This window comes from Neopelma chrysocephalum, unplaced genomic scaffold (assembly GCF_003984885.1).
Source record: "Neopelma chrysocephalum unplaced genomic scaffold, ASM398488v2 Primary Assembly neopelma1_73b, whole genome shotgun sequence".
Classification (NCBI taxonomy): Eukaryota; Metazoa; Chordata; class Aves; order Passeriformes; family Pipridae; genus Neopelma; species Neopelma chrysocephalum.
In genome coordinates, this window is record NW_020897734.1 from 5,895,263 (window position 1) to 5,921,447 (window position 26,185).

Sequence of the window (26,185 nt, forward strand, 5' to 3'; positions counted from 1 at the left end):
GATATAAAGAGAGATGACTTTCTAAAAAAGAAACCCACCACTTATCAGGTCATCTATTAATTATGCAAACATAAATCCTCAGGTAGAATCAGTTCATTTCTTACAGGCTTATCTCTTTTGTCAAGCCACCAAATTCACTAGTTTGATAAAAGCTGTCAGGCACTCACAGTTCCAGGTGCCTATTTTAATTACCCAGTGTTGGTAATCTACCTGTGACATCAAGGTACATGCACTGAAGTTAAGCTGCCCAGGAGACTTGCAACAATAATTTTTAGAAATTTCATAGGACCCTCCTATTTTTGCCAATACAAAGAAGCATTAGTACATTAATTTTTTTAAACTCTTTTGCATTGTCAGACAATCTTTCTTCTATAAGAAATTCAGGTGATAAACTGCGAAGAGCAAAAAGTTAAATATTACCTCTTTGACTCTTTTCCTTCACTAAACTACTTGAGTGATGCCCATTATTTTTATAAATAAATACACAGGTAGCAAAACAACAAATGGCAAAACATTTACTCAACACCACTGAAAAATAATTTCTATAGCCTGTAAACCAGAGCCATCAACCTTAACAAGGAAACACAACTGTGAAGGTGCATTTCAGAATGTTGATTTAATTTCTGAACAGAAGAGGGGCTGAGGTGACAGAGTTCAGCCCACACACGGGGTGACAAGGCAAAGGACAACTACGAGGCAACATTATAAGTTGTTCTGATGTGAATGTATCTCAGGGAAATGAGCTTTTTTTTTTCCTAATAGCAGAGCTGATAACTGTGATTACTAGTAGCAAGTCTCTTAACCTTGCAAGTAAGACAAGGTGGAAGAGAATATGTAAGGAATAAGAAACAATTTTCCACTTAGTCAGGAGTTGTCTCCCTTAAGCTACTTTGCTGCAGTCTTGTCAGAAACTTAAAATAAATCCACACAGAGAAGATATTAAATAACTTCTAGTGAAATTCTGTCACTGAATCCATTCAGATGGTAAATCCTGCTAAAACTGACTTTTCAAATACACAGTAGCAGGGAGAAACTCTTCGATACATCCACCTGCTAAACGTGATGAGCAGCTGCAAACGGCTCCTTTTTTTTAACCTCCTTTGAAAAACCCACAAAACCAAGATTCTGTCTGGTTGCAGTAAGAAAGAAGAGATGTCACAAGAACTATCTGAGCTTCTATAAGTGCACAAAATGCCTTGGACTTGACCACACTCCAAATGTGTCCATATATGCACACAGAAAGGTGCTTTGTGCAAAAAAAAAAAAACCCAAAAAAAAACACTTATGAATTTTTCTTCTAAGAAAAAAAGGGCTTCTGCCTAGTCTTTGTTGCAGTTTTGTGAGCTTCTTGTAGCAATAGTACACTTTACTTGTTACTTTATACTTTGGAGCAAAACTAAAGCTGGTTATAGGAAAATTTTGGAGAGAAAGCAAGTTAGACCGACATCGTATGGTATTCTCCCACAGATTTTAAAAAGGACAAAACACTTTTGAGAGCAAAAAAAGTAAATATTTCTCTAAAATTATCTGTTAAAAATGACATTAGAACCATTAACAAAATTATATATATACTCTGCCTTTCAAAAAACACATGTGAAGCTAAAATAATAAAAATATCAACTTTACTACTGATATTTTTCTAAAAGTGATTCAATAAATATTATTAAAATGATTCCTTAAGGCAAAAAAAAATAAAATCTCCATATTACTATCTCTGTGACTGGTCACTATAACCACTTTCTTCCTGGTTTCCCCCTTGGAAGTCTGATTATAGATGCTTTAAGTTCTACTCAGTTCTTCCAGTTTCTTTCTCACTTTTCTTACATTCAACATGTTCTCTGATGCTTTTTTTCTCTGCTCTAGAATAAAGGTATGAAAGAAGACACTTAAAACCTGTTTTCAAGTGCTGTAAATACTCAACCAGATGATCAGAATGTTCAGTTCCCCAATGAGGACGTGCAAAAAGGATATGCTCATCTTCTCTACAAACTTATCGTGCTCATCTTGCGTTTTAGGGAAATTCTTAATGTCATTTTCTAGGCGCTGGATCTGCTGGTTCATGGAATCAAGGTTGCTCTTCAGAGTCTGGGCTGAAACTAAGGAAAAAAAAGGACAATGAGTAAAAAGTTTCCAGATTCCAGAAAGGGTATCAGAAGGGGAAAAAAACAATGTCAGTATAAATAGTCTTAAAGAGAATGATTCCATTAAGTAGACCCATATTTTTCTGAATTATTGCTCATAAAAATCCTACCCTTCATAAAAATTAAGTGAAAATATCTACTGTAATATACCAGATCATCATATTTAACGTTAAAATGTCACCATTTAATTCTACCATTAGTTCTAATTATTCAATTTCTATTTGAGTGTATGGTAAAAATTTCTAATATTTCATTCTTTTAAATCTAATTCAAAGATTAAAAACTAACTAGAGTTCAAAGAGATTTTTACCTTATTAATGCATGTACTTGGTTAAATTATTACTAATGCGTATTTCTGTTACAGGAATGATTTAAGGAATAGACATGGAGAAAAAAAAATTATTATTTTTCTTACATTGAAATTAAACTGATTTCTAGAACCCAGAACTGTGAAACCCTGTGTTAATAAGCAAAGGTATGTCTGAATAATAAAAGCTCCTGATAATCAAACAGAAGGACTCAGAGTGCAGCACACAAAACAAAACCCAAAGAGGCTACTCTAAAAAAACCCTGCTTACTGTGTGACAAGCTGTTCTAATGTAAGCCATTACTTCTGTAATTTGTAATAAACAACCACTAATTGAGACAGCATCTGAGAAATCACGACAACACAACGTTGAAGGTAAAGCAATACCAGACACAAAGGAATTCCAGAACAGGAGCAAAAGTGACAGAGTCTCTGTAGAGCAGCTCCTGGTGTAATTTAGTTACAATTAAATTGTAATATTAAAATTAATTGAATGCCTAATATTGAGTTTTGTGTTATAATCCATGAGGTTCACTTATTCTCAGTTTTATCACAAAGAGCAATTTGACAAATGCTTCCTCTTAATTAAAAGACGCGTTTCAAAACCAAAGTCTGTCTTCCCTTGCCTCCTCCTGCAGAGTTTACAAATCCACCCTTTCCAGCACAGGCAGACAATCCCAACAGCCCTTTCCCCAAGAGCACTGTAACACTTGCACCATTTCACCTCCTTCCTCTAAATCGAATGCTTCAAGTATCCTTTGTTTCAGAGCGAATTTATACTCCACAAACTACTCAATCTTTAGTGACAGCGCATGTAATCGGGTCAATTCTTGCAAAGACAGTGTCACAAACAACTTTTGATGTGTGGCACCAGAGGTGAGAACATCCAGCACGTTCCTGCTCCTCAGTAATGGCCCAGTCAATGCTTCGATCGACTGCAGGCACCTGCCCTCCAGAGCCAAAGCTGAAGGGCTGCATCCAGCTAACCCAGGCATCCTTAGTGCAGCCAAGATCAGCACATAACTTCATTTTTTTAAGGGCTTTCTGCTTTTTAGTATCTTTTCATGGCGAGTGATTTGTCCAGAAGTTCCACCAAGTGTTTTCTAAAGAACTGTTGATTTTTCTGCCTTTTTGTAATTTGAAAAAGAAATTGTGCTGTGACTACGTGAGATTAAGCAGGAGGAGGAATTTGAGTCAAGATGGCTTGAAAAACAGTATATAAGAAATAAAAATCTGGCAAATAAGGAAGTTGTTCCCAGAACAAAATCAATTCTCTATTCTTTGCAAGTAACGACTCGCATCAGCCATAACATCGATTTCATGAGCACATTCAAATCCATAAGGCTCCAATACAGCTGCCTTTATCACAGCCATTATCTCGATTTTATTTTCAATTTTATCAGTTTTATACCGGGTACCAAAGGGACTATTAATCTTGTAATCTTGAAATTATAGTGAAACAGTTTTTCAGCTTAATTCAACCAGGGAGGGAGGGGTGGAATCTATACTGACCCCAGCATCCTTGCAGTTATTAACTTCACATTCAAGAGCTGACCTTGAAATCAACCACTAAAACAGTCTGAATAATAAACTTTAGCAAATATTTTAGGTTATGGTTGCATTAGTTTAATCATTTGATATTATGGTCAGAAAGGAGAACACATTTTTGCTTGAAATTAAGAACTTGAACTGTAATATTTTTATGAAGTTGGATGGGGACACAAACAACACTGAAGAAAATGCTAGAAGTGCAAAGTAAATGAGGAGAATGCAAATGGTCATTTTGTTCGTAAAAAGAACAGCAGCTGGTAAGAAAATAGGCAACATAACATGAAGTTTAACTGTTTTCAGCAATTTGAAAATAGAGTAGAAGTTATTTTTTGTCTGAAATTTAAAAGTGCAGTGAAGTTCAGCACACAATGACAAATGAGAAGTCTTAACCTTTGTGATTAACATGGATGGGAAGAGTTTTCAGTAACTCTGTTCTATAAAATTAAGTTCAGAAAACACTAGATTAGGTGCATCCTGACTTGGAAAGTATAAGGGAATTCTACCCAAGCAAGAGGCTGCATCCTATAGCTGTGCTTGCCATAAGTAACTTCTATATTCACAATCAATTATCAAAAAAGATGTAGAATATGCAATTTTGTTCACTTTTTTTTTGCCTAGCCCAGGCAAATGTACAAGTTTCTGTTCAAACAATTTATGAAGTTGTTGTTCTGCAAGACAAACTTAACGAGATGACAGAACAGGAAACATATATATAGACTATAATAAAATATCTGCATTTCCTCCCATAAACCCTTTTATTAGAGATTTACTACTTCAGTAATGTGTAGAGGAGGCAACATGAATTCCTTTTACTTTCAGAGAAAATCATGTAAATTTCTTAAAACTCTTGCAAAGTTTTAATTTATGAAAGCATAAATTCTACTTGCTGCAAAAGCCATTCCTTTAAAATAATTTCAAAATGCACATACTAAACAGCCTGTCCCACTGTAAGCTGGGGCTCACAAGAAAAAGGCTTATTCAACTTCAATTTGCCCATCATTCCACATGAAAATTAGGCATCTTAGTAGAACTAGTCTAAAAAATCTACATGGAAGGCAGCATTTGGTCTTCAGTGGCACGCAAATACTGTGCAAGGACTATTACTGGGAAAGCCTCTCTCTAGCAGCCAATCCAATATTATTTCATTTAATGTTGCACCAGAAGAGAGCAACCAACTAAATCCAATACACAAATATCTGATTTCAAGGTAGGAACAATGAGGTGAATACAGAAGATGAGGAAAAAGAACGAAAAAACCCAACCCAGCAGCAACAACCAGAAAAAAACTTGTCCATAACCCCCAGACACTCTGGGATGAGCACACCCAGAAAAAAAGAAAGCAGCCTAGAGGACACCTGGACATTTATTTCCTTGTTTTAGAAGAAAAGATAAAATATTAGCCACATTTCAAAAGTAAAACAAATAAATACCAGTGAACAACCCACCTCACCGCCCTCACAATTTTATAGGTAAATGAAGACCCCAATCCACAGTGAAAAGGTCAGCATTTAAGAAATGGGAAAGTTTGAGAAGTCAAAAGACAGTCTAATTTGCTGCACAGGGAATAGGGGAGACAGATGGCATAAGTGAGTTTAGAAAAGGATTATTTGGATTCCTATGCAACAGGTTCATAAGCATATCAAAAGAAACAAGCAAGGATGTAACACTTAATATGTCTCTGAGAACACGTGCAGGAGGTAGGGGAAACAGCCTGGAGGAAATGCAGTGTTCTCCCCACACCACGTGTCTAAAAAAACCACACAAACCCCCAAACCTATTTCCATCTTCAGAGCCAAAGGGAGTTAAAAAAGGCAGCAAGATTTCTCAGTCTGTACCAGACTCTGTCAAACTGGCCCCTAGTTGAGCCCTATGAAAAGGTTGACTTGCAGAGAACACCTGCAGCTCTAAGGTGGAAAGAAATACAGCACCTTTAACATGTGTACCTCAAACCACTGAGAAAAAAAGGATTTATGAGACAGAGAAAGAAATCCAATACCAGAAGTTACACATGTGAGTTTCAGCTTCACTCCTTGTCACACAGAATCACTATAACATACTGAACTAATATGAATAAGGTGAAGATGAAGTGATGCCTATTAATATATTGTCCAGATTATTTTTCATGTCAGTGGAAGACTAATATAGGCACGTAGATCTATCAGTATTCCTTCTGCACAAGTACTGGATGAAACTCTGTTAATCATGCATCATTAAATCTGTGACTGATTAACAGATTATTTTGTACATTATTATTTTTTTATAACAGAAATCCACAGTCACTGAAGGGATGGCACAACGTTATTTTGACATGAAAGGTGATAATAATTTCCTTCGCTTTATTATTTTCCCTATATTAATTTCTCCCTACAAAAAAAACAATCCTATCCACTTATTTTGGAGAAAGCAGTTGCACAGTCTGCACGCTAAGGAAGGCTTATAGAGCGTCTGCTTCAGTCCTAGAAAAATGCTCCAAGCAGTTAATCTCCTGTTGATGTTGAACACTAGCTGGTCCCTGTAGTCAAGCCAAGCATTTTGTATTTACAATAATACAGCAACAGTACCAAAGGACACACTAATCCTTTCTAAAATAAGATTGCATCAGACTAAGAGTCCTCCCCACAAAAAGAGCTGAAATGATACGTTTTGATTAGGTGCAGCATCTCTTGCATAGGAAATTTAAAGGGTCTCTGATCATGATGCAGAACTGGGATGGCCATGTCCATGGTTAGCAAAAACTCTAAAGTGAGAGCCAACAATATAAATTACTTCAGTAAGCAAAAGCAAGTCAGTATGAAGCAAATGAACTCGTGGATTTTTTAAGTCTAGACAGTATTTGTACCATAACTGCATTCTGAGCATACTAATGACTATTTATTTCTTACTGCCTGAGGGCAGATGGAAGTAGTCTTTCACAAAAGACTGAGAAGCAGTTTGAAGGGAAATGGGTGAGCAAGTACATAATCTTCAGGAATTACAATCATTGATTACTCAATTCATACTAAGTAAGTTTCTATTTATTAAGACAATAAATGTTCTGCTGGAGTTGGGTGAGCAGTGCTGCTGCAGCCTGATTGAGGACTGGAAGCAGCTCAGTGTATGTGCACCTCAGAGCATGCCCATATATCATATGTGTGTGCAGATATATGTACATGTACTGGAATAAATACATCTCACAGGTATACATTTATATCTGTACTTTTGAGTGATACAGGTGGCCCATGGTAACTCTGACATGTATGTGTAAGTACATATATTTATGTGTGTATATACACACACACACACATCTGTGATAGATACTGTGATATACCTGTATCATGCAAAACAACTCACATTTGAAGCTTCATGGTTGAACAGCTTCCAGATTCAAAAGGAGTACAGCTCCCTTAGTATGTTATTTCTCAAGTAATTAACATGGAAAAAAAATAAATTGGAGATAGCGCAAGCATCAGAAAAAAGGTCTTTGCTACATGCCAATGTGACAGACTTAAACAAATTTCAACAGTAAAAACAATTCTATATTGAAATGCTTTCACCAGGAAGGACACTGAACTCAATCATTGGAACTTCTAAACAAGAAACCAGAGGAACAGTCAAGACAGGCGAGATCAAACCAAACCTATTACTAATAACAAGCAAACTTCTCAAAACTCCTGTTTTGAGCTAAACATCTGTTTGTAAACAAAACTTAGGGCAGAAGTAAAGAAGTATTGAAAAGTACATAATCAGGCCAACAGTGTCTAAATTTCAAAGCAGAAAACCAACTATGCTAAAAGAAATTATTGTTAAATTCATAAGCTGAAATGTTACAAATGCTTATGGGGTGGAGGTTTAAACACCTCAGGGTCAAAGGGAAAAACCAGAGAGTATCTTAACTAGCATGGGCACCTGGCCATCTTTCTCTTCCAGAAGATGGGAAATCTTTCTGACACCAGGTACTTGTGATTAACAATCAAAACATCATGCATAATAGACTATTTTACCCTGTGCATCTTACACAGAATTTTCCCTGCACCTTTTAAAGTCTAGGAACAAGAGCAGATCTGCCCAAATGACAATATTTCGTTTATATATTATGACCATGTCCTGTAATTTAACTTGAAGAAGCTTCAAAATAGAATTTTTAACAGACAGATTTCCCACACAGATGTGCATCTGCAATTCATTTGCATGCTAAGATTTCCTTCCCCAGCAGAGTCTCTGCATTTTAGTTGCCTTCTCACAGCACTGCTATGGAGCAGTAAAGGAAGGCAAGACACCACTATGCTTCACCTTTTTAGACTGCAACAGTAACTTCATTACCTTAGTTAAACAAAGATAAAGCAATTGTACACTGATTTCATTGTCCTGTCCATTTGCAAGTAGAGGTGAACCCTAATTTTAATGTAAAAGCACTTTGTAACAAGTCCAGCCCCAAGTAACTCTTGGTTTAGAGTTTAATGAGAGATTCAATCTAAGGCATTAATTATCTCTCAGTCCAAGATGATGTTTAACGAGCCATGTATGTGCAGCAGCTCTAGATTGCAATATTCTTCTCCATCTTTATAGAGAAAGGAAAGATACTTATCAATCCCTACCCAAAACAAAATCTCAGCTGCAATCAAAACCTAAAATCATCACGCTTTGTGATGATCACAAACACACATCACAAATGTTTACAAATGTATATGACATTTTTATAAGTCTTATCACAGAAAAAAAAAATCGATATATCTGATACAATTCATGAAAAGGATGGCACAGAGATTTTAAACACACACCTGGTGAAGAACTGCACCACACAAGCTAAAATGTTAAAACCCACATTTTGGGTATAAATGATCAACAGATTTTCAGTTTCCCCAGAACAACGATACCAGTCATCTAAAATGAGGAAATTTAATTTAAATATTACACACACTGAAGTGCAAATGCCATTAACAAGCTTGCCTTGGCAAGTGAGACAGTGGGAAGATTTTAAAAAAAAAAAAACACCAAAAACCATCAACCAAACCCATTGTTTGTTAGGTCAAAAATCAGAAACGTCATAAGCAGCATGTCTTCTCTCCTTTGGGAAATCACAAACAGTGCTCATGATCCCGAAACACTCAATATATCCATAGAGCAAAAAGAAATTTCTGTGGGTAACTTATTTTAATATCAATGGAAGCACAGAACTGGGCTCTGGTTTAGAGCATCAATTCGCTTGTCTCAGCTCCAGCAATTGTGTGCCCATGTATATGTTTTAAGAAGAAAAAAGGAATTCTGATGCACTGTTAGGACTAAGAATCACCTATAAATGACAGGCAGCACACTAGGAGTGCCCAATGCATTGCCAGTATCATTATCAGAATAAGGCAGTTGTAAAACCTCCTTTCCAAAGCACAGCACAGAACAAAGCCATTGACCTCTGGAGTGATCCATTAGAACATCAAATCCCCCTCTTGCCTTGGGCAGGTCATATTACCCAACTCATTACTGACTCAAAATTGTTTACTTAAAGTCAAATTTACTGTCATCAAAAGATCAGTTTTCTGAAAAGAAAAATATCTGAACCTGTAAGATTCCTTCTGGTTGAATCCTGACAACTGTTATACTCATTTCTGTGTCCTGTATAAATTCTGTGTGTGCCAACCCCCTGCTTTCCCTTGTCAACAGCAGCCTTTTCCCAAACTTCCCACATTTACCTCACTGAGTAAATTGTAAAAGATAGCATGTTGTAAAATGTAAGTTTTCAGTTGAACTGACTTTTCATATTACAAATAAAAAACTTTTAGAAAACAGATGTCCCAATTTTAGAAAAAGAACCAGAAGCATCAGATCTGTGGGGTGAGTACAGCACTGCATTCGGCAGCATTCTCCTGGCAATGTGGATATTACCTTCAGAGCAATCAAGAAACTCTCTGTACTTTGATGTTAATTTAATTACAAATGTCTTTCAAGATCTTAAAAGTTGAGTTAATTTTGAAAATAGAGCTTATAATCAGTATCTATTCATTGAGCATATACTCCTGGCAATGGTATAAGGCAAATTGCAAGTGAGGCAAAGGGAACAAGTAAACAGAAAGCAAGGAATACAAAAAGGGGCAAAGCTGTTGTCACACAACCTGCTGTTGTTACTAAAATCTCAAAGGAGTCAAGCAACTTCATCCAACAGACTTCCCTTTACATTCTCAATTTGTGTCAGGAGCTTGGCCTTTCAAACTACTCGACCTGAACCACTTCCAGAGGTGCAACAGCTTTCCCCACAGCAATGGAAGTGCAAACTGAACAACAGATAAGGAGGAAAAGAAAGAAGAAAGTGCTATTTTATAGCTTTCACCTCTCTCTAGTGGCTTGTATTAAGACATTCTCAATGGACTGCAGAACTTAAGAAGACATTTAAAGCTATCTTCAATTTTGAATTGGTTTAACTACAGCCAGAAATTTCTTTAATAAGCAACAGCCCATGAGAGTCATTTGGACTATTCTTTCATTTTGCCCTTGATATTTGCACTTCAGGGAGAGAAGCAGAGCCTTAAAATGCAAGCCATACAAAAAGTTGCTTAATGAAGAATCCAACTTGCAGCTTCAAAATCTAGCTTCAGATTTCAGAGCTACCAGGATTCTGCACACCATTTATTACACTTTAGATGACAGCAACTAAAAAAAATCCTCAAAACATTCACGGACTGGGAAAATTCAGTAAGCAATTCTGCAGAGCAATCCAGAATCCCACTGAGTCTCCAACAAGTTATCTTTGCAAAATTGCTCCTTGGAACTACAACACAAGAACTCTCTGTGAAGTTTCTGCTTCCCTGTCTCTCTTCCCCAACGCCTGTCAGTGAAGGAGAACACGTCTGTCGGGAAAGTTTTAATGAGCTGATGCACAACCACCACCAATATGGTGATGATCTATGCAAATACAGCAGTGTCACAAGAGAAAAGAGTCTTCAAGTATTTGATCCACCTGACTGTGTGTTTACTACAGTCAGAAAAACAGACAGAGTTCCTGACAGTCCAGTGTTGCAGTTTATGTGACTGAAAAGAGTGACAGAAGTCTCTGTACAGTGCAGGACTGGCTTGTGATTATGCTGTAAAATGCCAACTTCAGATTATTAGGGAGAGAAAAGTCACAGATGCAGCATTAACTTTCTCATGCCAGAAGGCATTGTCTGTTTTATACTCACTAATGTGCCAGATTGGGCAAAATCTGTTTCAGCAATTTAAACTGTGCAAGGTGGAAAATGCTGCAGACCTCTTTGTTAAAACACTGTTTCTTCTACTGCAACAAGCTGTAAAACCTTTGTTAGACAAAAAAAATAGCTACTACTTATGAGTATGCTACAGCTCAACCTGACAGTGGCACAGAAAGTGTTAAAATATTGCCCTCATTCTAAATTTAAGGCATTAAATCACAGTGAACTACCTATATAAAATTTTAAAACTAATATTTTATTACATTATTTGTAATAATATATTTGGTACATACATATTTGCATTCCACAGTGTTTCTGATTGCTAATGTCCTTTCTAGAGAGATGCCTCAACCATCAGAACCATATGCTTGCAAATTAAAGAAATAAATTTCAGTGTCAACATGAGTGAGAAATCTGTGCTCCTGTTATTAGTACTTTTTAGTCCACTACACAGACCTAATTCATTCCCCCAAGGCATCTTTCACATGATTTTACTCAGAATGATCTCTGCTTCTTTTAACAACACTTTAAAAGAATTAAGAAGTGGAACACTTACAGAATTTGGTATGTTAAGTGCTGAAAAAAAGCCCTCATTATTTCTGAGAGAGACTATTATATATATTATATATATATATTTTACATATATATATAATATATATATTTAAAATATATACCACATTCAGAATTAAGCCCAACTTGACATGACTCTACACAGCCTAGTAATTCCCATTCTTGGCAGACAAAGAAAGCAGGTAACAGGGACATCAAGAACTATTAAACTTTGGAGGAGCTGGATATGATGTTCAATGAATAAAGACATAGTTATGTTTTATTTTTATGTTTTATTATTTACAGGCACAATGTTTAAACCACGAACTGTGATTTAAAACTGTTGCTCTTAAAATCTGAATTTGTTATTATAAAATACATGGCTAATTTATTTTAATCATCTTAAAACCCTTTTGAGTGTCAAGCCCCTCAGAAATCATAAAAATGAAATAGGTAACAAAATTAAGTCAAAATATGTTTCTTTTCTAAGGAATTCCAAACTATACATTTAACAACATGAGTGTGTCTAGAAGTCCCAGACGTGTTATCTGACTTGAAAGGTACCTCCTGGTTTTGGTTTGAAATTTTGTCTTACTGAATCCCAAAAAGGGATGGGAATTCATCAGGTATTTAATAAAAATCACAGATTATAAACTGGTAACAGCAAAGACCATGAAAAGCAGCAACTGGAATAACAAGTGAACAAGGCAGAGACATGAAAAAAAGGCTTTGCATAGTCTCAAAGGGAACAAGAGGAAAGCACTGAAGACTGGGGGGGAAGATCACTGCCATCAAAGAATGCAGTTCCTCACAGTGTTGTGATTTTTTATTGGTTTTCCTTTCACAGTCTGCTACAAGTAAGAAAAAATGCTTTTCCAATGATCTCGATAGTTAATCAGTTTGACCTTTGCTTATACCTTCCACAATAAAACTGTTTCCTAATTTATTTTTCCTTTTCATAAACCTCTAGGCTGATCTTCCATCTTTAAAAAGATCAAATATTTTATTATACCTAATATCAGATTATTGAAGATTTTAGTACATGCATGGGCAGTTCATCTAATCCCATTGACCTTTTCATATTAAAATCCAGTTTTATGCTTTATCTGCTATTTGTTAAAAAAAAAAAAAAAAAATCAGCTGTTGCTCGGATGCTGGTTCTTTATTCTTACATGAAATTAAAGCCAAAGAGGACTTACTTTTTATTTAAGTGGAATTGAGAATACATACCCAAGATTTAAAAGAAGTTGAATGTGTTAAGTTTTGTATTTGGAATGTTAGGTACTGTTCAAACCACGAGGTTGCTCACTGACTAAAAAGTAAAAGCATACATCTCAAGTTATCAGACTGCCACATGCTTAGCTCATATTTCCTTATTTAAAATTCATGCAGAGCTAATATTTGCTGGTAGATTTCCTCCTATTTTACGTATAACTAACCGATGCCAATGCCCTCATATCCAGCCAATTTATTCCAAAAGAGGCTTCCCACAGGAAAAATAAACCTAACTGTTCATCCCCGAAACCACTGGTTTATAAAACACCAAACAATAAATAGGAAGTGAAAATCTCTTCCACGCAAAGCACGTGAACTTCCAACACAGAATAAACACCACATGTGACAGAGCAGATGAACATTACAATTAACAAGCCCCAAGAAGTACCATGGGGAACAGTTGAACCAAGTTGCACAAATCACGTTTATTCTGCCAAAAATCTGCTTTGCTACAGAAAGCAAAGAAGGGCTGAAAGGGAAGTTTTGGTCATTAAAATTGAACAGTAATTTATGCTCTGCTAGAAGTCGGTGCTGTTTATAGGAAATGTAATGAGCTTTTATCTTAGGGAATGAAACAAATCTAACTGCAATAAAATCTTTTTCATATGTATTCTAAGCATCAGGATTATTAACAAATTTGCTCCCATTAATATGCTTTCTCTGTTTAGGATGCTACAGCTTAACCTAACTTTACTGACTCTTCTGGTTTAATTCCTGAAGTCAACTTACAGAACATCAGAGGCTTTGAATCAAACTATAAAAATCTCAAAGCTGCAAGGTCGAGTGTCAGCCACAGAAGAAAATTCATGAAAGATCATCAAAAGTGGCTGGTAAACCATAAGACTTTATAAAGAAAGGAAGAAAAAGATTAAACTTTAAAAAGTCACCTCCAGAGAAGAACTATCAAGTACTAGAAAACATTTTTGGAATTTAGATAAGATGCCAAATTGCTACTTGCATAAATACAATTAATGACTATGTAACTTCACCATAGAACAATAGATTATTCTGAGTTGGAAGTGACCCACAAGGATTATTGAGTCCAGCTCCTGTCTCTGCACAGAACAACCCCAAGAACCACACCACGTGTCTGAGAGTGTTCTCCAAATATTTCTTGGACTCTTGTCAGGTTTGATGCTGTGACCACTGCCCTGGGGAGGGAGCCTGTTCAGTGCCCAACCACCCTCTGGGGGAAGAACCTTTGCCTAATATCCAACCAAAACCCCCCTTGGCACAGCTTCATGCCTTCAAGGCCAGGTCCAACACTCTGCCCACAACAGTGCTCAGGCAGAAGCAGCCAGCTGGGTGCTGTTTAAACATGCACCTTTATTCATATACATGGTACATTCAGGGCTGTGATGTACAAGTTCTCTCTTCAGTCTCTACCCTGCATTAAAACACAAAACCATCCTCAACCCTGTACAGGAAGATCAGTTCCATTTTGTCCATGCCAATGAAGAATTCAGCAGCAAAGAAAAAAGTGAAAAATGGAGACATTTAATCAATAGGAATAAAATTCAGTTTATATGCAGAAAAAAAACCAACCTGGAAAGGAACACAAAAAGTCTGAGAAAAAGCAAAAAAATTGTATGATAAAGACACTCACATAAAACTGTGAAGAAGTCTGAGATGAAACAACAGCAAAGTTTGGTTGATTGATGAACTATTCCCCAAGTCCTTGGGGAAACAAGAGTTCTGCTCTCAGTAGGCAGAAGTTTGAGGTAGAAGAACACAAACTGAAAGCAAATGACGGCCTAATTAGAAGAATGTCTATCTAACAGCTAATCACTGCACTGGAGAGAGACACTGACTGATAACACTGAAAAAAGGAGACAAAAACCTGCAAACCTGGATAGAGCTAGTGGAAATGTGTATCCAACTTCTTCTCCCTTTTCTTTTCCTTCCTATTCTTGTGCACCCCAAGTATTTAACTTCTGATGAATCATTAATGCCCAGTCAAAATAAAAGTTTGTGTTACCTTCATCAAGCACTATCACCTACCTTCACCTTTGACAACTCAGCAACAAGTGTGCAAGGCAGCACAGCCTATTCCACATGAAAAATGTCCAACAAATGAATTGAGCTTTCTATCACATTCACCAGCCTATGCTGCTGATTGACCGAAAATAGTCAGTATTAAATACTGACTGTGCAGTACTATTAAACTACATGAATTTGATTTACAGCCCGGGATTTTTACAAAGCATATTTGTTATTCTCTATCAAGTGTTAAAAGAAGAACTGTGCTCTGTGTGAATGCACATGCACACACACGGTGCTCACTCTCAAGCAACAAGACTTCAAAGGCTTAAGATTAAACTAAACATCATTATTATACTGCTGACAAAACTTCTGACGTGATTTTTTTAAGTACCCCACTGAAATGCACTCTATTATTTTCACAACCTACTTCAGAAGAAGAGTTGTTTTATTACTGGTTTTTACCCTCCTCATTTCTTCTCAGGTCAATAAAAAGCAGAAAGGCACAATCCACATGGATTATCGATGCTTACAGGTTACATAATCCAACAATCTCAAATGAAATGTTGGAAGCATTTAATGTCAAATCAAACAGCTATTACCTTTAGGTGCTTTATCTATTTGCTTACCTTTACTTGCACTCTCAACATGCTGCAATTCATCTGGAAATTTTAAGATGTCCCTGTAATTCTCCTCACAGATTTCTGCCAGAAAATGCAACAGGGTTGTTTTCTGATCTGATGATTTAGTATCTCGAATCTAAAAAGTAAACACAGGAGAAAGCAAAGAGAAAAAAATTGAATTTTTTTTAGTAAAATGTTTAAATAAAGTGAATACTGCAGATGTAACTCATTAGCAAAACTAATGAGTTAACTACACTGGTTGCCTACAAATGAAACAAATTATTTCAAAATGAAATTTCTTGAAATCTTCATAATTTAAGGCTATAAAATGAATCTACCCTATGGAGTCCTTTTTAAAAGAATAATTAATTTTGATTAGAACAAAACCTGAAGATAGTCCATAAAGTTCTGAGATTTTAGCATTGCCAGTTCAGAATGTTGCCTATAATAAAAAATAGCTGTGAACAGAGATTAAAGAGAACAGAATTTAATTCATTCCTTCAATGCCACAACTGCCAAATCTCTAAAGGAATTCTTCTGAAATGCTGCATAGCTGGACATCATGCTAATAGTCAGAATTTGCACTTTGACCAGTCAAGTTAAAGTAATTCCTTGTTGTAAATCCACAATTCCTTCTTGAAGCAACATCTAAAACATGCTGCTTTAGCCTAAAGACTTTGAGACAAATTCTATACAGACACATGAATTAAAAGCACCCCACCTTACTGAAATATAGAATGACAACAAAAAAGCAAAGATAATCCTGACTGCAGGTAAAAGGAACTTAATACATCCATGTTTATTTATGAAAAGCTGCAGGAAAACTGTGCACAATACAAAGTAACAGGTAACTGCATGTTTTCACTGTCCTCTCAACTGCAGAGACACTTTTTAGTGGTCTAAAATAAAGTATTATTCTTGCAAGTGATAGGCTAATGGAGAACAGAGAGTCTTGAGAGCATTAACTGCTGGAATCAGTTTCTTATTAAAAAGAAAATAATTCTTAAACAATTGCTAAAATACAGGGCCAGTGGCAAGTTTCCAAGTAAATGTACAGCTAAATCCCATGGCAGAGTGCAGGTGTCTGCACAACGGAACATCGGGAACTGAAGAGAATGAGAAAACAAATTTAAAATCTAATTTCTTAGTTTGCCCATTTTTACGTAGATATAAAGAATGAACATATGAGTTCATTGAAGATGTAGTGGAAGTCAAAACTTCCTCTTATTCACAAAGGCAATGGAGTAGGTGTATGTAAGAGTTTGAGATGAGTTTACTTCACTTGACATAAAGAATTAAGTAATACAGTAATACAAGTGTATCTGTAAAGACTTGTTTTAACCGCATTTCACTAACTCATCTAGCACAGTTCTCATACAGAAGTAAGCTACAACATACACAACAAATGAAATAAAGGATTTATTTAAGAAGAATACACAAATGCGTGTGTAAAATCTCCTATTTGTTTTCTCATTCTCTAAATCACTTGAAGTTCTAATTCTATAATCCTCATGACAGGCTTGCCATCGATGTTCAATTTAATAGAGGCCTTTCAGCTTTAAGGATTACCCTGTTAAGAATAAATGAGTGCAGTGGAAAAACAGGCTTTTAAAAATATAAGGTATTTAGGCAATTAAGAAAGCAATTTAATTCATACCAATTCAGCGATTAAAGACTAAACAATGCTCAGTAATGGTATGCAGTTAAAGGGCTTTAATGTGTTACATACACAGAAGTTCTTCTGACTTGGAAAAAAAAATCATAGATTTAGTGGCTAAACATCTGCACGGAAAAAAAATTGCATTTCAATTTGTCTGTGAACAACAGTAGTGGGATTTGCAGCCTTTGATCTCTCTGACATCATCAAGTGGATAAAGCACTTTTTTTCTAAATGGACAAAATTATTTTGCTTTCAAATTGCAACAGAAACATGTTTTGTCACCAACAGCAACACTGTATCAACAAGAGTCAATATTAGCACCCGCTGTGTTGTTTAAACCTGGAGTAAACATTCACTCGGATCTTAAACACCTCTGTCAAATTCACGTCTTTGGCCCAATCATGAACACATCTCTGCTACGTTCATCCTTATTTTCAGCACAATGGATACAGATAGCTCTGTTTGATCTTTAGAATCAAATATATAATTTAAAAAGCAAGTTCTAAGCCCACCAGTATAATGACAAAGGCGCTTGAGTGTAGTTTAGCACATGCTATTTAAATATTAAAAATAGAAATTAAAGGTAGGAACTGGTATGTTAACAACAGCAAGGTTGTGTCTTTACAGCCTCTGTATTCATGCACTATACTTGTATTCAATATATACTTGTATTCAATAACACACATTATTTTATTTCTTTTCATATAACTGCAATAATTGTTACATTCAGCTTCTTTACTTGCAGTAATTTTGCCTAATAAACATAATATTTCTTGACTTGTGAGAACTTAATGGTTAAGCCTAATTTCTGCTGTTCTAGACATCATCCAAGTGGACAAAAGAAAAAAAAAAAGAGCCTATTAAGTTCTGCTTACAAGACCAGGGGGTGGACTTTGATGATACTCATGGGTCCCTTCCAACTTAGGATACTCTATAATTCTATAATTCAGGGTAAATTTTTAACACTGTGGTGTTAAAATTTAAAAATACAGGGTTTGAATTTATGGCCTTTCTTTACCTGAGAGATAGAATTTGGGAATAACACATTTAAAAATAAATAAAATAAATCGTTACATCAGTGTCAGCTACAGAAAGCAGCTCCAGCTGAATGCTGAAGCATCAATTGGAGGGTCAATGCTCTCAGATACATTGTTTGGGAAAGGATTAAAGAGTAATGTACACAGAGCATAATACTCAGTGCTCCCATTCAAATCAAGTAATACACAGAGCACCATGTCCTGTAACCCAGAAAAAAACATCAGCCCAACAAAAACCTCCCTTTACATATAGTACCCAAGTAAAGCATTTAAACCATGCCAATCATACCATAACTCACTTTCAGAATGGGTTTGGTCTTTTTAGAGGTACTTCTGGATGCAGCTTTCAAGTGTGAGGCTTGAAAGTGCCAGCCAATATAAGGAAAAATTTATGTATGAGCCATCACTAGAGTGACACTTTATTATAGCTATAAAAAAGCTTTCCATTGATTTTTTATGAGATTATATACCTTTTCATAACCCAGAAATCTTTCCCACCTTAAGAGAACAAGGGTTGGTAGACAATAAATGTACACTCATCAGTAATACTCAGACCAGATAAACAGCTTGTCTTGTACTATTTGCACTATGAACAAAAAGTAACATGATATTACTTATTACATAAAATACACATTGATGCACCTAGAATGCTACCAGAGTTTTATTAAAACTGAAGGAGGTTTGCTGTTAGTCTTCACATTTGTTACCACCTCAGGAACAGAAGGTGTACCTGCACATGCCTAAAGCAAACCTCTTTTCTTTCTGTTCCCTTTCCATGAGGGTTCTCCTGCTGCAGTTGGGATTCAGGAGAGCAGCTGGTTCCTTCTTACAAATTAAACAAACACAGCAACAGGTAGAAAGATATGCCTTGAGTGAATTACTACAGCAGCCTCCTTCAACTTCAGCACTTTTTCTGCCATATTTGTATTTTTAGAGGGCATTTCATACTTAGGCAATCAGGATGCTCTGGTGCATATATGGGAATAGCTGCTCTCGCTTGCCAGTCTCGATGCAGCACCTGAATTCTGATGCTGATGTCTTATTTGAACAAAATTAAGTTCTCTGCCTTCTGCCAAAGGTTGTTTACAAATCATTTCTATCTTCAATAACATAATACACTGCAATATAACATCCAGAAAGATAATCTCTTTTTAAGGATTTGCAATTACTATACAGGCATTAGCTTTTTAGCTCAGACCAGACAGGTTGGAATTCGTCCTTTCTTTTATTTTCTTTATCATGTTTTAATAAAAGTTGCTGCACAAGAACATATTTCTGTGTATGAAATAACCAGCTCTGTTGTAAAAACATTTATTTTCCAAAACCAAACATTTGTCCCAGATCAATACTTGCCTTTTTTCTTTTTTTTTTTTTCAGATAATATAATGTAAGTTCCACATCTACTAAGTGGACAATTAATTTAAGATTGTTCAAGAAACAAAAACAAAAAGAATCAATAAAAAAAATCAGGTTTTATTGAAAAGTGAATTCATCACTTTAGGATTCTGCATCCTAAGTGTGTATTCTGCACATAGAAATGTGTACACAGACATATCCTACCTTGCTGACAGCTGGCTCAAAAAAAATAAAAATTAAAAAAATTCCCTTATCATGGGCAGAAAGTCCACTGAATGATAGCATAAACCACTAGCCTAAAAAAAAAGGAGGTATTATATCAAAATACAGAATAAAGACTCCCAAATTCCTCTAGATAAGCTTGAATGATGAAATATATTCCCTAGGAGCAGAAATGAAGACACCTTGAAATTACTCAAGGAAAACCTCTAACATGGTAGCAGTGCCTTCTCAAATTGACACCACACACCAAAAAAAAAAATTAAAAAATGAGGAAAAACCTTCCCATGTTCACACAGCCTTCAAAATTCAGCAGCATCCAGATGCCCCGGGAAGCACACACATTTAAGGCACAGGACACTGCCAAACAGCCCTTGCTCCTGCTGTTGGGTGTCACTTATTTCTATTACTGTCTTCTTCAGCCAAGAAATATAAATTAGAAATTTAATTTCACAGCAAGATTTCACTAAACAGGATAACACACTCCCCCTGCCACACTCACACATACACAAGTTTTCATTTTCTCAGTGAAGGCCAATTATTGACCAACAATAAAACTTTGAGACTGTTTGAATAATGTAATACAGCTGGTAGGTGGTTGTAGGCAGATACTAAAGCTGGTGCTTGTAAAAGATAAGCCCAGTTGATATAATATTTTATAATGTTCACAACAGTTAAAAACCACAGTCTTAGTTAAAAAACAAAGCCAATAAAGTCATCTTACTATTTTGGGTGGAAAATGGGAGGGTGGAATTTGAAAGCTACTAAACAAAGCAACCAACTGCAATTATCACTTGAAAATAATCAGTGCGCAAAGAAAGTCATTACCCAAATAAAAATTTGGATACTTAACAATAATTAAGAAAAAAAATCTGTTGAAAATACTATGTAAACAACTCTTATTTCTAAAATTAAACACCAATGGAGTGGAAGGCTACCTCTCTCAAAATGATATTAAAGCATAAGTACAGGAGCAAAACCATTTGAGAAAAAAATTAGTCTTGTAAAAGCACATTACTATACAAATCTAATTCAAATTAGAATGGTAAATACATAAACCAATGAAAATTGGAGCTTTAAAGAGCAAAAACTACCTTTTAACATAAGTAATAAACAATAAATCTCAATTGCAGACAATGCATATGTCACATTGCCCAGGAACACTGATCTACATTTCCATTAACTTCAGTGACTTGTTCTGAGTTTGGAACTTATGAGTGATAATTCATAATGTTCAATCAATACATGGAGATATTAATGATATCATTTCATGTCTGGATCTTGGCAAGATCTTCTTCTGTGTTTCAACCACCATCACTGTCTGTGATTATTTTTAGCCATGACCTCATCACAAAATATACCTGGTACCTCAATGCAACAGCTCAGTCAACATTTTATTATATTACTCAGAATATTTAAGTATTTTCTCTAAATCTCACAGGGAGGGTGGAAAAAAAAAAAGAACAGAAAAGAACACTTCCCTCAAAAATATCTACTTTGAAAACAAATTTTAAAAGGTTAGCGAATGGATTTTGTTTCTGAGGGCAATGGTGAATTAAGTGAATTAAATAGTCATAGATTTCTGTCTCCGTTATTTTCAGATGAATTTAGCTGTAAGCACAGGTAGCTGTGCTTCAGCAATTATTCAGTTCAGCAGAGAACAATTTGCAGGATTAGTCAATCTACATTAGCTGTGTCAACATGTGAGATTTGCATTGACAGCAATTCATAAATCTATCACCTGGAGAGCAAGAACTCAGACCTCCACTCTGCTGCAGCACCATTCCTGCAAAGTCATTTCCCCACCCCCTTGGTAACAACTAGTTTTCCACTTAAAACATTAATTTCCCTTTAGATTCCACTACAACCAGAAAGAAAAGAAAATGCAGCATGAGATCTATGAAAAAAATCCTTCAACTTGGCTTTTCTTTTAATAAAGTTATTAAAGAATAGAATTACGCTTCTTCTCAGATGATGATTTTTATTTTATCAGAAGTTGGCAAGATCTTTGCATTAAACCACAGGAAGCAGAGTCTTTCCCTGCTGAAATATGTCAGATGACACTTGTTGGGTGCATAAAGTATGATTTTGCCCCAGGGATAAAACTCCTTGAGATATACATCAGGTCTCCTCATGATGCCCAAAAAAGGGTCCTGAAACCTGGATCCTCTGATTAGACCAAAAAAAAAAAAAAAAATCTCTGCAAGTTTTACGCTATTTTTTTTAATCTGTTTAAAAACACTGGATGTCTTTAAAATAAAGATACTTTCAAAAGTACTTTTCAAACTGAGCCAAGTTTGGATCAAGGCCTTACACACATTTTACCACATAAACAAGCAAGCAGTGCACATGAAATTCCAACCACTTTAGATTCTGGAGTTCTTGATGCATCCCATATTTTGCCACCACAACTGAAGTTAAACTTTGGTTAAAGGTTAACAATGTTCATCTTAAATCCAAATACTTATTGCTGTGACAGTGCTTGAGGGACAGCTGGGTGGAAGATGGGAAGATGAGTAACCAGAGCTACTTAACACACTCAGAGCTCTGTGTATATTCTATTGATAAAACAAGTAAACAAATTGAAAAAAATTTGTTCTAATTGTGTGCTGCAGAAAACTCAGAACAGGCTTACAATTAACGGGCCTTAAATCCCCATTGCACCAAGCCAGCTATAGCAGGGACCATCCTGGAAATGCTTACTCTGTATTTCCTTTGTATTTCTCAATTCATTATTAACCACAGAGGTGCAGTTGGTAAATTACATTGACAGAATTTTTTTTCCCTGCTTAGGATACTTTCTCATGTGTCCTGAGTTTCACGAATCCGCACTTCAAAGTTTTACAGCTTCAGCTCACCTTGCAAAGAAAACTGATGTTGAAGCCGAGGGACTGTGCGTTTCTGGAGCCAGAGTTCATGTAGTTTCCAAGGAACAGCACCAACTCCAACAGTTTACTGAAGCTTTCACTCTTCTTCAGCTCCTCACAAGCCATTGTCACTGCCATGATGTCAGGTTTGATGTTGTTCACGTGCTCCTCAAACATGAGCCGGAACAGGATCCCGTTGAGACGTGGCCGCAGCATCTTCACTGAGCTCATCTGCAAAATACAAAACATTACACCAGAACATAAAAAAACAGCAGCTTATTTATGCAAAATAGTTTGCATTAAAAAAAAAAAAACAAAAACATCATGCAGCCAGGAAGTCTACAGTTTCTGTGTGTTTTCATTGCCTATCTGGTATTTCCAGGAATCTGTAAACTGCTCACAGGTATCTTTCCCCAAACCATGCACTTTGCCTGAAAAAATTAGTAAAAACAAGAAAGTGCTTTGTGATTCCAAACCATTTAACTTGTCAATTCCAAGCTCACTGGCAATAAATGCCCACTGCCAAACCCCTTGTTCCCAGCAAAGGCAATGTGAGGCAGTTCTACCAGTTCACAAGAACCAAAGATCAGCCTGGAAGTACAGGTTGTAAATATTCCGGACGTGGATAAAGAGTTTTGGGCTGAAATTCATGACAATTAAGTTTTATATAAACCCAGTATACCTAGAGATACTAAAGTAAGTTCATACTAGTAGTATACTCTCAGTTCTGATCCCATGGCATCAGACTTCATAGGTAACATACAGCCTGCTTTTCAACCTCTTAAAGTAAATTTTGTAAAATTACTGCCCAGGACCCAACCACCTTTGTGTTTCAGACACTTGCCAAAAGGTAGTACAGGACTAATTCCTTCCTGATCTGATAAAAAGGTGGGAGGTCATAAATCATGGTGTGGTAACCATGTAACGACAGTGATACTGAAAAATATCTACAATATTCATGAGTTTAAATCCCCAATACCAAATTCACTAGACACCAAAATATGGTGTTCTATCATATTTTGCACAAGTAAACAGTCATTTCCTCCTACTTAGAACACTATAATTCACAAAGCATATTTAAATTAAGAGAAAAACATGTATTGAGCTCATTTAAGCCACTTAGAAACTTTCATTTAATTGCAAGAATGATTATCTTCCGAATCTACCTCCTCATTTTACTCAGCAGAATACAGGAAGATTTCTCCCCCTGTGTATTCACTATCAGTGGTGTTCCTGAAGCACTTAGAAAGAAAAGCTTTGTTATGTGACAAATCACAGATCGTGACCATGAAAACAAAGATTTTGGTGTGCCTCTGTCTCTGCTGTCCAAAGCTTTACTCTGGTTCCTTGAGAAACCAGCATTTTTCTACTGGCGTTATCTACCAGACACAGCAGCAATAACTTGCACAGGAAAGACTTGAGTGGCCTGAATAAAAATTAATTCATTCTAAAATGAGCATAAATATGAAGGCGCTCCAGATGGTCTCAAACAACTCCTATGATCAGATTGGAACAAGGAAAAGGAAAGGATCAAGAAAGAAGCATTTCAGCATAACCAGAGATCTTTTTTTATAAATCTCCATTGTCACAAATTTCTCTGTGAGCCTCTATAAGCCCAAATCATTGAAAGTCTTGCAACATTATTCTTCTAATGATTCTGTATTTCAGAAATATCATACTGAAAACATCTGCCTTAAAAGGATCTACTTACACTAATCTGCACTAGATAGAAATTAAAATTAATCACATAATTTGCTTTAAGTTTTGTAGAACAATCTCCAATTACTGTTTTTACTCAAAGTGGCACAGAAAAAAAGTTGTCAAAAGCTTTAGATCCCGAAAACAAAATGCAGCAAAACATGTATAAGCCAACAGAACAGTGTGACAAAGATTTGTGAAGAATAATCCTTGACAATACTTCAGCCAACTGTACTTTCTTCTTTTAATACTGTGTTTGAAGTGTCATGGAACACAAAGCATTTATTTGCTTTGTGAGGTAGTTTGACCACCAAACCAGCAGTAAGTTTTAATTTCATTTGCTGACTTGCATTATCTTTTAAAAGTATCTCCACAATTTCTCAAGAGCTGTTTCAGGTGGGTTGTTTCCTTAAAATTCAGAACGTTTTTACACACATATACATCATCAGATGATGACCACAGATGCTATTTTAGTTCCTCCCTCCCCACCCTTCCCTTGTTTCCCTTTCATATGCCTGTTTCTAAATCTAGGTGTTCAGTGCCTGACAAACATACTGAGCTTGGAGGAATCTGCTGGAATAGGTAAGGTGTAAAGACTACATTCACTTAGAAAAAGGTCCAGTTCTTTATGGTTCTACAAAATTAGTGTCCAAGGCGTATAAGAAATAAGACATGGAACAGCAAACATTGGCTTCCACCACAAACAGTTAAAGAAGCAAGAAAAGGGGTATTTCTTTTCCAGCTCACTGTCAGGGCTGGGCTGCATGTCATTATTTCCCCTTCTGGGCTTCCATAAAGGTCTTGACTGAACTCTCTACCTAATCAAGTTCTTTATTCAGTTCTTTATGCTTTATTATCATCATTCAATTCTCAAGTCCTGTATTAAAACTAGGATCAAAGGCTATTGGAGAAAGGCAAAAAGCACAATTAAATTTGCCTCACTTACTAAGAAAAAGCTGACATTCCTCTAATACAAATTTGTCAACTTACTAAGACAACTTACCCTCTTTACCTATATTATATTAAAGTTGTCTTTTTTTTTTCTCTAGCAATGTTCTAGGAAGATTAATTCTTCAGCAGCTCTAGAAATCACAATGAGGCCAAACAAGTGGCAAATAAATTCAATTAAAAAAAAATGAAAGACTCAACCAATGCAGGTATAATAAACTTGTATAGTTCTCCCCACTTAGTCCACCTCACAGTCAGGACTGCTCAGGACAGCTAATCCTGGTCAAACAGCAAAAAAGGTCACAAAATATGCAATCACTATACAACTACATTGTGAAACTTATGCTTTTGAAATACTAAAAATGTTCAACTGGCACTGAAATGGAATTGCATTTCCTTACTAAGCTGCAGCAGTTCCCATACCATAAAAAACTTAACTCTTGAACAGAAGTTTTACATTTAAAAATCAGATAACATTCTGCCTAGCTTATTTAATGTTACACAACTGATTCAGTTAATCTATTTTTCTTGCTCTACTTCAACATCAATGCAAACTTTCCTTTATGTGAAGTTGTGTTGCCTTTTTTGATCCCAGTATATAACTTCAAAAAGTTCCAATAACTAATTAGAATACATAATTGATTTTAACATTTAATCTAAATGAAAATGCAGTTCTAATTTTCATTTACATATCAGCTGAATATTAAGTTAATCGGTCTCTTCTAATAAGTTAATAATTTACTAAGTATGGGTTTTCTACACAAATTTTAAGCAACTTATTCCAATCTTTATTAAATTTGATGGGCAAAGTGATTATCCA

The 26,185-nt window shown here is 35.8% G+C and overlaps 1 protein-coding gene across 5 annotated transcripts in view; it reads right to left on the reverse strand.

Moving 5' to 3' along the window:
• DIAPH2 (diaphanous related formin 2) overlaps positions 1 to 26,185 on the reverse strand; it is a 198,841-nt gene that overhangs the window by 98,708 nt on the left and 73,948 nt on the right. For all 5 annotated transcript variants that reach the window (XM_027687357.1, XM_027687356.1, XM_027687355.1 and 2 more), the window contains 3 exons: positions 22,711 to 22,950; positions 15,587 to 15,716; positions 1,972 to 2,096 (listed from right to left, as the gene is read on the reverse strand). In XM_027687357.1, the coding sequence (XP_027543158.1) occupies positions 1,972 to 2,096; positions 15,587 to 15,716; positions 22,711 to 22,950 (495 nt within the window). The remainder of the gene's footprint in view (positions 1 to 1,971; positions 2,097 to 15,586; positions 15,717 to 22,710; positions 22,951 to 26,185) is intronic.